The sequence below is a fragment of the Heptranchias perlo genome, chromosome 3 (assembly GCF_035084215.1).
Source record: "Heptranchias perlo isolate sHepPer1 chromosome 3, sHepPer1.hap1, whole genome shotgun sequence".
Taxonomy (NCBI): Eukaryota; Metazoa; Chordata; class Chondrichthyes; order Hexanchiformes; family Hexanchidae; genus Heptranchias; species Heptranchias perlo.
The window spans coordinates 136,604,786-136,618,613 of NC_090327.1; the positions used below are offsets into that span (position 1 = coordinate 136,604,786).

Sequence of the window (13,828 nt, forward strand, 5' to 3'; positions counted from 1 at the left end):
TTTGCCTGCCAATTTCTGATTCCAATCCATCTGGGCAAGATCCCTTTTTAACTCACTGAAATTAGCCCTCCTCCAGTTAAGTATTTTTACACTTGATTGTTCCATGTCTTTTTCCATATCTATTCTAAGCCTGATGAAATTATGATCACTGTTCCCCAAATGTTCCCCCATTGAAATATGCTCCACCTGCCTCACTTCATTCCCCAGAACTAGATCCAGCACCACCTCATTCCTCTTTGGGCTGGAAACACACTGATCAAAGAAGTTCTCTTGTACACATTTCAGGAATTCCTCCCTTTCTTTGCCCTTTACACTGTTACTATCCCAGTCTATGTTGGGATAATTGAAGTCCCCCATTATCACTACTCTATGGTTCTTGCATCTTTCTGTAATTTGCCTGCAAATGTGTTCCTCCATCTCCTCCCACTATTTGGTGGTCTACAGTATACACCCAGTAGTGTAATAGCTCCTCTATTGTTTCTTAATTCTAACCAAATAGATTCTGCCTTTGACCCCTCAACTACACCATCCCTTTCCAGCGCTATAATAGTTTCTTTGACCAATACTGCCACCCCACCTCCTTTCTTTATTTCCCTATCCTTCCTGAATACCTTGTAGCCAGGAATATTAAGTACCCAATCCTCCCCTTCTTTGATCCAGTTCTCTGATTATTGCCACTATATCATGAGGCAATATCTGCCCGCAGCTCACCAACCTTACTTACCACGCTACGTGCATTTACGCACATGCACTCTAAACTCATCTTAGGACTGAAGTAAAAACTGTCTATTGTTGCCCTTTACCACCCTTTTTGAATGTAAGCACTTTAGCCTGTTTCCAAGCTATTAAAAAGGAGATACAATTTTTTTTTAAATGGGTTATGTCAGAACCTCCCACAATAACTCAGTGGTGCTAAGCCACCCAGATAAGATCTGAGGTTCAATTTATAATCTATGCTTAATTATCTGACCTCAGCTAACACAATGGTACAGAACCCTAATTGCCTTTGATACTGAACACCACATTTGGCCTCAGTGTCCCTGAGCTGAGGAGAGAAAAAAAGATTCAACCATGGTTCAGGCACCTGATCACTATCCAGTGTTTGTTGCTAAGTCCACGTGTGTAATCAGAATTGGGCTCATCGCTCTCACTTCCCTTCCTCCAGTTAACACTGCTTGGACTCACAAAGAGACCTTTGAATGACGTACTGGCACCTATGGAACCGTACCTCACTGTGAGTCGCTCCCTTCAAGAACGGAGGGACGAAAACCAAAACCAAAAAAATCTGTAACCATCAACATTATAGTCTGGACGCAATGACCTTCTGTCAGTTTAGTACTGTTGGGCAAGGATCATTAATGTCACTTTTGACCAATTTTCACCAAACATTCTTGATATTTTCTGGCGGATCAACAAGAGCCAATTCATCCCTGATATTTGGGGTTAAAAAAAATTCTCCATTCTTCACGCGCACAGCATGCAATATGCACAATCACATCACAAATAGAATGAACATGCATCTTAGAGTCATAGAGTTATACAGCACGGATAGAGGCCCTTCAGCCCATCATGTCCGCGCCGGCCATCAAGCCCTGTCTACTCTAATCCCATATTCCAGCATTTGGTCCGTAGCCTTGTATGCTATGGCATTTCAAGTGCTCATCCAAATGCTTCTTGAATGTTGTGAGGGTTCCTGCCTCCACAACCCTTTCAGGCAGTGTGTTCCAGACTCCAACCACCCTCTGGGTGAAAAAGTTCTTTCTCAAATCCCCTCTAAACCTCCCGCCTTTTACCTTGAATCTATGCCCCCTTGTTATAGAACCCTCAACGAAGGGAAAAAGCTCCTTAGTATCCATCCTATCGGTGCCCCTCATAATTTTGTACACCTCAATCATGTCCCCCCTCAGCCTCCTCTGCTCCAAGGAAAACAAACCCAATCTTCCCAGTCTCTCTTCATAGCTGAAGCGCTCCAGCCCTGGTAACATCCTGGTGAATCTCCTCTGCACCCTCTCCAAAGCGATCACATCCTTCCTGTAGTGTGGCGACCAGAACTGCACACAGTACTCCAGCTGTGGCCTAACCAGTGTTTTATATAGCTCCATCATAACCTCCTTGCTCTTATGTTCTATGCCTCGGCTAATAAAGGCAAGTATCCCATATGCCTTCTTTACCACCTCATCTACCTGTTCCGCCGCCTTCAGGGATCTGTGAACTTGCACACCAAGATCCCTCTGACCCTCTGTCTTGCCTAGGGTCCTCCCATTCATTGTGTATTCCCTTGCCTTGTTAGTCCCTCCAAAGTGCATCACCTCGCACTTTTCCGGGTTAAATTCCATTTGCCACTGTTCCGCCCATCTGACCAACCCATCTATATCGTCCTGCAGACTGAGGCTATCCTCCTTGCTATCTACCACCCTACCAATTTTTGTATCATCAGCGAACTTACTGATCATACCTTTTACATTCATATCCAAGTCGTTAATGTAGACCACAAACAGCAAGGGACCCAGCACCGATCCCTGTGGTACCCCACTGGCCACAGGCTTCCAGTCACAAAAACAACCTTCGACCATCACCCTCTGCCTTCTGCCACTAAGCCAGTTTTGTATCCAAAGTGCCAAGGCACCCTGGATTCCATGGGCTCGTACCTTCTTGACCAGTCTCCTGTGCGGGACTTTATCGAAGGCCTTACTGAAATCCTTGTATACCACATCCACTGCGTCACCCCCTCAAAAAATTCAATCAAATTAGTCAGACATGATCTTCCCTTGACAAAGCCATGTTGACTATCCCTGATTAATCCTTGCTTCTCCAAGTGGAGACTAATTTTGTCCTTCAGAATTTTTTCCAATAATTTTCCTACCACTGATGTTAGGCTCACTGGCCTGTAGTTCCCCGGTTTTTCCCTACTCCCCTTCTTGAATAATGGTACTACATTAGCGGTTCTCCAGTCCTCTGGCACATCCCCTGTGGCCAGAGAGGTTCTGAATATATGTGTTAGAGCCCCCGCAATCTCCTCCTTTGCCTCACACAGTAGCCTGGGATACATTTCGTCCGGGCCTGGGGATTTATCCATTTTTAGGCCTGCTAAAACCGCCAATACCCCCTCCCGCTCGATGTTAATATGTTCGAGTACATCACAGTCCCCCTGCCGTATTTCTATGTCTGCATCGTCCTTCTCCACAGTGAAAACAGATGCAAAAAATTCATTTAGAACCCCTCCTACATCTGCCGGCTCCACACACAGATTGCCATTTTTGTCCCTAATGGGCCCTATTTTTTCCCTAGTCATCCTCTTACCCTTAATATACTTATAAAACATCTTAGGATTTTCCTTTATTTTGCTCGCCAGTGTTATTTCATGGCCCCTACTTGATCTCCTAATTTCTTTTTTAAGTATCCCCCTGCACTTTTTGTACTCCTCTAGGGCTTCCTCCGTCTTTAGCCTTTTGTATCTGCCAAAAGCCCTCCTTTTTTTCCTAATCCATTCTCGTATATCCCTTGACATCCAAGGTTCCCTGGAGTTCTTGGAACTACCCTTGACCTTTATGGGAACATGTTGCCATTCTATGGTCTCAATCTCCCTTCTGAAAGACTCCCATTGCTCCGATGCGGATTTTCCTACAAGCAGCTGATCCCAGTCCATTTTGGCCAGATCCTGCCTTATCCTATTAAAATCGGCCTTCCCCCAATTTAGAACCTTTATTTCCGGCCCCTCCCTGTCCTTTTCCATGACCACCTTAAATCTCACCGAATTATGGTCACTGTCACCAAAGTGCTCACCTACTAGCACTTCTTCCACTTGGCCGGCCACATTCCCTAGAATTAGGTCCAGTACCGCCCCCTCTCTTGTCGGACTTTCTACATGAGACTGGATTCTCAGCATTCAAATTTAACTGAGAATTGTTTTCATGCGAATTCAGTCTCTAACGTCTGTTGTTGTCGTCCATAATAGTATCTATATGAATTTTTTAAAAATAGAATTGAGAAAAATGATTTTTTTTTTCTCCCTTTGAATTTATTGTACCTAACTGTTCTCTACCTCAAAATTGGTACTTGTGGCAGTATTGTATACTTCCTGATTCACCTGTGTTATGTGCCACTCTAGAATTGTTTTGGATTGTTACATCCATGATTCCAGACAAACAAACATTGGCAAATGTAGTTTAATACAACTGCTTCAATTATACCCTTTTCAGGTCTTTCGGAACAGTCCATAATCTGTGTACACAATTGTGGGTTGTCATATAGCTTAACTGCCTTTTTAAAAAAAAACTTGATTCATTTTGAGTTTTAGTGATGTTCCAAATAAAGAGCAATTTTTACTGATTTTCTCTTGGGCTTTTTGGGGCCCAAATTGCCTCTGGAAATAAAACTAAGAAAAACAAGACGTTTAATTCGGCAATAAAACCCGACTTTAAATGACATTTATACACTATTATCAATCAGCTCGGAGTCAAATTCATGACAGCATGCTGCCTTGAGGTCTGATCTGGTGTAATCAAACTGATGCAACAGGATTCTGCTATCTTCCAATGCAGGCTGTTGCAAATCCAGGTGTTTCCAGTTCATTATTGTAATGAGTCAAAGTGAGGCAGTCAATGTATATATAAAAAAAACCTCCGGAGAAAACAGGATGGGTAGATATCTGGAATAGAAGAGGTCAAAATAGCCTTGCTCTAAATCTACCACCAGATTATTTTGTGTGCTCCTCGCCTCCTTTATCTCTGGTTGGTGAACTTGTTGAGGGTCCCGCGGACAGTAAAGCCCACGATTGTCAGTTTAAAAAGTGGGTAACAAGTCAGAACAATGGTAACTTTAAAAATAGGCTCCCCACCCCACAAAATGAAACGCGTCTACAATGAGAGGAGGCAGGCTGCAAACAAGAAAAGCCCCAGCAACCAGTCATTTGCTGTACTGCGGGAACCGGTGTACTGGGAACCAGAACTTGGGTTTCCAGCAAGAAGCCTTGAACCAACTTCTGTCTCGGCCATAGTCAGCGGGCTGGGTTCTTTTAAACTCCTCTGTATGAGGTGTCTTCTATCGATGTGTCCCTGATCCCGCCTTGCAGATGTCAAGCAATTGAATAGTAACTTTCAGGTGGTCAAAATGTTTGCACTGGAATTGTAAAAAGGTCTATATATAGACCACATTTCTAAAACAAAGCGGTGAATGAAATCTCAATATTGGTCTTTCGAAAATTATTACATGCAAATAAAAAAGTTGTTAAAAATCGAGGAAAATGTAAGAGGATGGCGTTAATTGAAATAGTGTTTCTAACGGGCGGAGTGGTCGTAACCTTGTTGTTTGGGCTGAACCCCATTGGGTTTGGTCAGATGGAAAGGACGACCCTCGGGGCCGGCCGGCGTCAGGAGCGACCACGGGCGGGTTTCTGTGGTATTTGCATATTTTGAAATAAAGTAGGAGTTTCAAATTACTTCGTGATATGGGAGAGGGTGTGTGCTGGTCGTCTTCCCCCTCTCTCTCTCTTTATCGCTTCTCATTTCAAATAGTTTAAACTACCAAGTCTCCATTTGCAAATTCACTGCAAAAATGAAGGGGGAGAGGGGCTGAGGGTGGGAGAGGGGGAAGGAGGGTAGAGGGTGTGGGAAGGAGGGTGAGGGTGGGAGAGGGGGAAGGGGAGAGGGTGGGAGAGGGGGAAGGGGAGAGGGTGGGAGAGGGGGAAGGGGAGAGGGTGGGAGAGGGGGAAGGGGAGAGGGGGAAGGGGAGAGGGGGAAGGGGAGAGGGGGAAGGGGAGAGGGGGGGAAGGAGGGGGAGGGAAGGAGGAGGGGGAGGGAAGGAGGGGGGGGAGGGAAGGAGGGGGGGGGAGAGGGAGAGGGAAGAAGGGGGGGGGGAAGAAGGGGGGGGGTGGGAGACATAAGGGGGAAATAAATTGCCCGCTCCCGTCTCCACTCACTATAAACCACTCACGCGAACTTCCAAATACAATCGATGGTTAATCCCTCCTATTTTAGGAATCTCCGACGTGGGTGCAGATGTTATTAGCCTGGCGCACACGGTGCTGAGCCGGGCCGGGCCGGGCCGGGCAGGAGAGAGAGTCCCAGGTGCGACTGTGAGGCACCGACTGCCCAGGTAACAGCAACCCAGCCCCGGATCCGCAAACCCCACGGACAGGCATAGATCCAACAGCAGAGTACAGGCAACCCCGCCTCACACACCACCCGGGGAGGGAAACCTTCCACTTAAAACAAAAAAATAAGGCTCAATCTTTGTTAACTTTTTTGTTTAAAAAGTTATGCTGAAGCCCCCGATCGCTCGTCAGAAAATGGCCGATGATTGGGTGGTGGTTTTTTTTTTGGCTTGGAAAAAAGCTCTTTGTGCCAAATTCCATGATTATTACTAACCTGCAGTTTCAAGAATATATTTTTCTTTTATAAAAATCGCTATCAGTATAAAACCAGACCCACAAAAAAAAAGGGGGGGAGTAGCCCGACTGAGATGTGCGGGTAAAGGTTTGTCGAGTGGGGAGGTGAGAGCAGGAAAGGTAAAGCTGCGGAGAGACAGCCTGAACCAGTAGGTTCACTTACTTGTCCGTCTCCTGTGACATTATTTCTCCGGCTTCTCTTCTTGCGAAACTGGACTTTCAAGTCGGTGCGGTGCGGTCTGACGGCAGAACCCGGGCTACAGGTAATTCCTCTTTTTCAACTTTCTGCAGAACCGGTGCGATGAGGAGCAGTCCCACGGTGTACCTGGACTACATGAGACTTTTTTTTTTGGAGGGGTGGGGGGGGGTTTGGGAAGAGAAGAATAAAATCAAAACTTTTTTTTAAAAAAAAATATATATATATATATACAAAGACCAAGACTCTAGGTGGGTACACAGAGCAATAAATGATAGGGGAATTACCAAAAAAACAAGTGTGATTTTTTTTTAAGGGGTGTGTGAAAATGCAGATTGGGTGAGGTACTGGAGCTAAAAGTTGCGTTTATTTCCAGACTCAACGCTTTCGGATTCCAGTGGGCGGCACCAGCCGTCGAACCAGGTAAGTGAGTGGATGAAAGGTGCATGGATCCGCCCACCTTAAAATACACAACAAGCGCACACATATTCAGAGTGAGAGGGACTGTAGTGCAAGAGAGAGAGAGAGCAAGGGGTATCTAATCTTGGAGAAAAGCACACTGAAAGAGGTGAACACAGATTTTGACACGCACCTGAAAGACGGAGAAGAGTTAGAGAGAGAGAAAACTGGTAATACGAAATAAAAAATAGACAGTGCCGGAAAGATGGGAGTTTAGCATCTAAGATTGAAGGAAAGTGCACGAAGTCAGCTGATTAACTATAAACTTAAGATGAAGACAAGCAACTGAGAGAGAAGACAGTGAGTTAACAGTGGAAATAAGTTCCCAGAGAGCTTGCAAGTACAGTTCATTATGCAGTTAATAAAATCACACATCTCCCTGAAAGAGAATATCCACAATATATACAGGCTGGAGCAAACGGAACATGTTGACGGCGGGCTTGGTCACTTGAGAGAGTGTCATGGTGCGCTTTGTTATATGTGGCGGTAGAAATTTATGTTCACTTCTTGCAATCCCAACCGAGAAATACTTTGCCACGCAATTGTTAATCATTCAGTCGGTGTATAAACAACATGAGGTGCACTGGCAGTCGCCATCTGCTCTGACACCTGTTGTTGGCGCTGAAGTGGACTCAAAACTGAATAAAACCACTCCATGAAGTTTACAGCGTATACTTTCTTTCAAAAAGCAACAACCTGGAGTAGTTTCAAGGCAGTATTCTAATCTCAGGATTCAGGTGACAGTTATAAACCAGTCCAGTTTTGCTTTCATGTTTTATAACGCTACTCGAATCTTTTGTTTAGATTACTGCTCTGTAATTACTCCCAGGTACACCTTCCAATGCAAACTGGTGTAGGTGGCGACTGTAAGCTTAAAAGATATAAGTGTGATAGTGTAAATAATAATAAACACTGAAGATTATTCTAAAGAAAGCCAAATTTGAAACATTAAATGTGAATGCTTTGTGTAAATATACATATTTTATACAGGGCAGGATTAGATCCACTGATGGATCAGTGGATATATAGAAACATAGAAAATAGGAGCAGAAGTAGGCCATTCGGCCCTTTGAGCCTGTTCCGCCATTCTATATGATCATGGCTGATCCTCTATCTCAATACCATATTCCCGCTCTCTCCCCAGTGTGTTACTCAACCATGCAGACCATGTAGAACTTAAGTTTGATCCGTGGTACACACTGAGTTAGTTGGAGAGGCAGTGGGAAAAATAATTGATGTCAGTGTCCTCAGGTTAGGAAGAGGGAAAAGCAACCCAGGTTTTCACTCCTGATCACTATCCAGTGACTTCTTCTGAAAAGTGCATATTTTTGATTGTTAGGTGAAGTTAGGATCAGAAACAAAAACAGAAAGCACCAGAGACATTCAGCTGGTCGAGCAGCATCCGGCGAGAGAATTAGTCCATTCTGTGGTGCCTCCCATGGTCGAATAGCCCGTCAACACTCATAGTCTGGGTTTACGTATGAAGAATAGTCACTTGGATGAGGTCCCAGAGTACTGCTGGTCACTGATGACCCCAATATAGATTATCGCCTTCAGGAGAGAAGGGAAAGACTGACATTCACACTTACGTAGTGGAATTTGTAACAGTATGGTGGGGAAGAGAGAGAATGGTTGGGGCAGCTGGGAGAAAGCACTGGAGGAAGGAGGCATGCAGCAAGAGACAAAGTATGCAAAGAATCAAGTATCAGACTCATTGTTCAAGGCACAAGTCAGGAGTGTGATGGAATACTCTCCACGTGCCTGGATGAGTGCAGCTCCAACAACACTCGACACCTTCCAGGACAAAGCAGCCCGCTTGATTGGCACCCCATCCACCACCCTAAACATTCACTCCCTTCACCACTGGTGCACTGTGGCTGCAGTATGTACCATCCACGGGATGCACTGCAGCAACTCACCAAGGCTTCTTCAACAGCACCCCCCAAACCCCCAACCTCTACCACCTAGAAGGACAAGAGCAGCAGGCACATGGGAACAACACCACCTGCACGTTCCCCTCCAAGTCACACACCATCCCAACTTGGAAATATATCACCGTTCCTTCATCGTCGCTGGGTCAAAATCCTGGAACTCCCTTCCTAACAGCACTGTGGAAGAACCTTCACCACACGGACTGCAGCGGTTCAAGAAGGCGGCTCACCACCACCTTCTCGAGGGCAATTAGGGATGGGCAATAAATGCTGGCCTTGCCAGTGATGCCCACATCCCATGAATGAATTTTTTAAAAAAATTATAATTGCCAATGAGTGTTGTAACATCAGTGTTGTGAGAAGAGACCCTGGGGGTCAGAGCAATGAAACTTACCTTGAGTGTAGGGCGTAGAGGTTGATGCTCATCAGGGAAAAGCATATAAAGGATAAGCATGGCATGATAGTAAAGTAATTGATTACATCCAGGAGAAGCAGGGTTCAACAGCATAGATACTAAAGTAGACAATATTTTATAAACAAAAAACTACAGATCTGAAACAAAAGCAGAAAAGGCTGGAAATATTCAGCAGGTTAGGCAGCACCTGTGGAAAGAACACACATTTTGACCTTTCTGATGTGGACCCTCCATCAGAACTTGGGTATATGCAATGCTTATTGTCCGAAAGGAACAAAAAAAGTTTTTTATTAAAGTTCTACTTTTCTGATGAAGGGTTAACTTGTCTGTTCTCTTCACAGATGCTGCTAGATCTGCTGAGTGTCTCCAGCATTTTCTGTTTTTGTTTCTAGCGCATGTTGTGTTTAGAGTGGGGAAAAAGCAGAAACAAATAATCAATATTTATTATAGGTAATGGATTACTCTGAATCTAGCCAAGACCTATTTAAAATATTATAGATTGACTGTGACCATTGCTGGTTTTATAATATTAATCAATAAAGCAATCAATTATCTTATTTATTAGGTTATAAGTATTGAGAAGTTTATATACAACCAGTTCAAGAGTTCAAGTATTTCACATAGTATGGACTGGAAACACTCCAGAGAACGAACTGGTAACTAAGAACAAGGAAGATGAGAAAATGAACCAGAGTAGTTCATATACTGTTCAGCTTGATTCAAACTCATTGATAAGATTCACAGCACTATTAACCATAGTCAAATAAATTCAAACAGAGACCACGAGTGACTTAAAGCAGCTTATTAACTTTTACCATTTTGAAAACCCGAATATCCATTAACGTAGGAGAAATCATAGGCCAAGTATTAATAAAATATTATTCTGGTAATGGGGCATGTAGACCCCAGCTAGAAAACTTATTCCACTGCATTTCGTGCGTCAAACAGATCTTTTTCCCCTCAATTTTTCTCCCTTTCTCTCCTGTAGCCGTAACTTGTGCTGGGCTACAGTTCCATGGGCATCAGCTGTGATCAGGAGCAATAAACCTGACTGGCTTTTTCTCTTCGCTAGTCCGTGGACACTGAGACACACAAATACATACACACACAGCTGTGTTGGCTGAAACCAGCTAACTCAGCACAGAGCAAACCTGGGGCCTTTCTGCTCTATATAACTCATTATTAAACTGGACATTTAACTACTAGAGGAGCATGGTGCCAAATTGTTTTCAAAAATGTTCTTTCATTTCATTTTCAACACTTTATATTTTCATCAATTTGATCCCACTCTGCTTTCTTGCAGTTTGTGCACTTTCAAATACGAATGACCTGATTTTGCCACAGGATGAATTTTAAAGGCCAGGCAACACCTGTAGCAGAGTTAGAGGTACCACCTGCAAGGATGTTCAACTCCCAGAAGAACATTAAAGTTCATGAAAGTGAAGCAAAATGTCAGAATTAGTTTTAAGGAAAGAACTTGAATTTATATAATGCCTTTCACATCCTCCAGACGTCCCAAAGCACTTCACAGCCAATAAAGTACTTTTGAAATGTTGTCACTGGACCGTGGTTTAATAACTCATCTGAAAGATGGCACCTCTGACAGTGCAACACTCCCATTACTTGGTTTTCGGTGGGGGGTTTTTCTCCCCTCCTGAAGGCACAGAGGTATGCTAGAATACAGTTCCATGGACTCACCCGAACGACCATTCTTTAGGTGTGACTCTAGACAGTGAATGTAAGCAGGCTATTTGACTAAAGAGACATCACAGCTCAGCCCAAACTTGTTCTCGTGTTCTGTACACACTGACACGCTTTCCAGCATGGTTCATTGATCAAGAGTAAGAACCATGGTTAATATTTTTCTTCACCTAGGCCAGGGACACTGAGACCCATTATTAGCATGTAACCTTTTACAACACATTTACCTCTTTTTTTATGAAGTGGAGGCATGGATTAAGGTTTTCAAGGAATTTTCATCAACAAAGCAAACATCAGAGGGTAGACTTTCCAAAGCACATACCTAGGGCAAAGGAAAATCACAGGCAGCTTTCCCGAGGTTTTCCAATATGCTAGATGTTTGCGAGGCTTTGCGGGATTTACCCTCAGAATTACAGGCATGATTCCATCTCCTATCCTGCGCTGCATCCCAACTTTGATACAGTTTTGGACTTGGCAAAAAGTGGCAATCCTAACTTCAGAAATCTGCTCGAGGTGGGAGACTTAATAGGTCTGTAGTAGGCTGTTCCGCACTCCTGGTTTGTAGAAGACAGCATAGATAAAGTAAAAGGAACAAAGTGACCCTCAGTAATTTTCTTTAAATAACTAATTTAGAAAAATATATTTTTTTAAAAATTGCTGCTCTAATCCAAAATTCAACAGAAGTTCAAACAATAATTCTGTTTATACTATAGCTGTGAAAAAATCATATTTAGCTCAATGTGGTTTGAAATAGGTGTTAACACTGCCTGGATGCAGCTCCTGTGCTAAATTACCAGCCTGATAGATTTGATGACATTCTCTTCCCTGATGCCAGAGATTGACGCCAGGCACCGATACCAACCTGATTCAAAATCTTCATCCTCATGTGTAAATCCCACCCTGTGCCTTTCCAGCCTCGTTCAGCCCTAAGTCCCACCCCATACCCTTCAGTCCGACTCTGGTCTCATCTACATTCCCCCCTCTCCCAGCTCCACCATCGGTGGCAGAGTCTTAAGGCATCTTGGCACTCCTATCTGTAACTGCTTTGCAAAAGTTCCTCACTCTTAAAAGCCTCCTTAAAACATGTCTCTTTGACCACGCTTCTGATGATGTCTTGTAACTCTTCTACTGCTTGCTGTATGTGTTCTAGTACGTGAAGCATGTTGAGATATTTACTATGTTAAAGATGTTATGTGCGTTGTATTTGCTTTGAGTTTCTTGTTTCAAAGCCTTGGTTAGCCCAAATGATAAGTAACGGGAGTTTTCACTCTGCATTCAGGGTGAATAACTACACATTATTCATGTTTGTTTTACTGTAAACACAGAGGAAATTATGGGAATTTATAGCTGTAGAGTGGAAAAGTACAAAACATATTATTAGAAGGAGGATGTACTATTATATGAATCAGCAGGGAATTGCAAACACACTCACCAGGACAGCAATTGGGAAGAACTGGAAAGATCACACAAGCTCCCTAGGATCAGACTAAATAGGGTGCGATCCAATCATTGGTAATATTCATTAGTTGCCTACAGTCTGATTAGGATATTTCAGCATCATCACACATTTTTTCTGAATACAATATGGTTTCAGATTTACTGAGAGGGTCTCATGCATAACATGTCTTTTTTACCTTTGTGCCACCAAACGTTATTGTGGTTTAATTCAACCTGTAAGGTAACATCTGTTGAGTACAATTATATTTATTTGTCCCTTCCATCCAAAGGCACGAGCCCATGCTGGATTACGGTATCAGTGCTGGGAGCCCAGCGAGGCCTCATCCAAGAGATCATAGAAATCACAGAAAATTTACGGCACAGAAGGAGGCCATTCGGCCCATCGTGTCCGTGCCAGCTGGGAAAGGAGCCATCCAACCTAATCCCACTTTCCCGGATTTGGTCCGTAGCCCTGCAGGTCACAGCTCTTCAGGTGCACATCCAGGTATTTTTTAAATGAGTTGAGGGTTTCTGCCTCTACCACCCTCTCAGGCAGTGAGTTCCAGACCCCCTCTGGGTGAAAATTTTTTTCCTCATTTCAGCTCTAATCCTTCTACCAATCACTTTAAATCTATGCCTCTAGTTATTGACCACTCTGCTAAGGGAAATAGGTCCTTCCTATCCACTCTATCTAGGTCCCTCATAATTTTGTACACCTCAATCAAATTACCCCTCAGCCTCCTCTGTTCCAAGGAAAACAACCCCAGCCTATCCAATCTGTCATCATGGCTAAAATTCTCCAGTCCTGGCAACATCCTCGTAAATCTCCTCTGTACCCTCTCTAGTGCAATCACATCCTTCCTGTAATGTGGTGACCAGAACTGTACACAGTACTCAAGCTGTGGCCTAACTAGTGTACAGTTCTAGCATAACCTCCCTGCTCTTATATTCTACGCCTCGGCTAATAAAGGATAGTATCCCGTATGCCTTTTTAACCACCTTATCTACCTGTCCTGCTACTTTCAGGGATCTGTGGACATGCACTCCAAGGTCCCTCTCTTCCTCCACACCTTTCAGATTTCTTTTCATGCGTGAGCCTGGAGTCACAGTGAGAAACTGCACCTTATCCGGCCATGGTGAATATCAAAATTAAGCCTTGATCCTGTGCTGAGGGCAATGCCCAGGATTTTAAGTGAACAATTTTACAACACCAAGTTATAGTCCAGCAATTTTATTTTAAATTCACAAGCTTTCGGAGGCTTCCTCCTTCCTCAGGTGAACGATGTGGAAGAATAGCCATCGTT

General features: G+C 43.7%; 1 protein-coding gene and 1 long non-coding RNA gene across 4 annotated transcripts in view; one reads left to right on the forward strand and one right to left on the reverse strand.

Annotated features, from left to right (window-relative positions):
• The window catches only part of LOC137320254 (grainyhead-like protein 2 homolog), a 132,638-nt gene extending 125,865 nt beyond the window's left edge, over window positions 1-6,773 (reverse strand). For 2 of the 3 annotated variants that reach the window (XM_067982032.1, XM_067982031.1), the window contains exon 1: window positions 6,549-6,772. In XM_067982032.1, the coding sequence (XP_067838133.1) occupies window positions 6,549-6,568 (20 nt within the window). In that variant the 5' untranslated portion in view covers window positions 6,569-6,772. Of the gene's footprint in view, window positions 1-6,548 lie in introns of all 3 variants that reach the window. The other variant, XM_067982033.1, reaches the window with a different exon arrangement.
• LOC137320256 (uncharacterized) lies at window positions 6,417-10,844 on the forward strand. The gene is made up of 3 exons (XR_010962422.1): window positions 6,417-6,648; window positions 6,958-7,004; window positions 10,690-10,844. It is a non-coding gene; the product is annotated as an uncharacterized lncRNA (long non-coding RNA).
• Window positions 10,845-13,828: the final 2,984 nt, after the last annotated feature.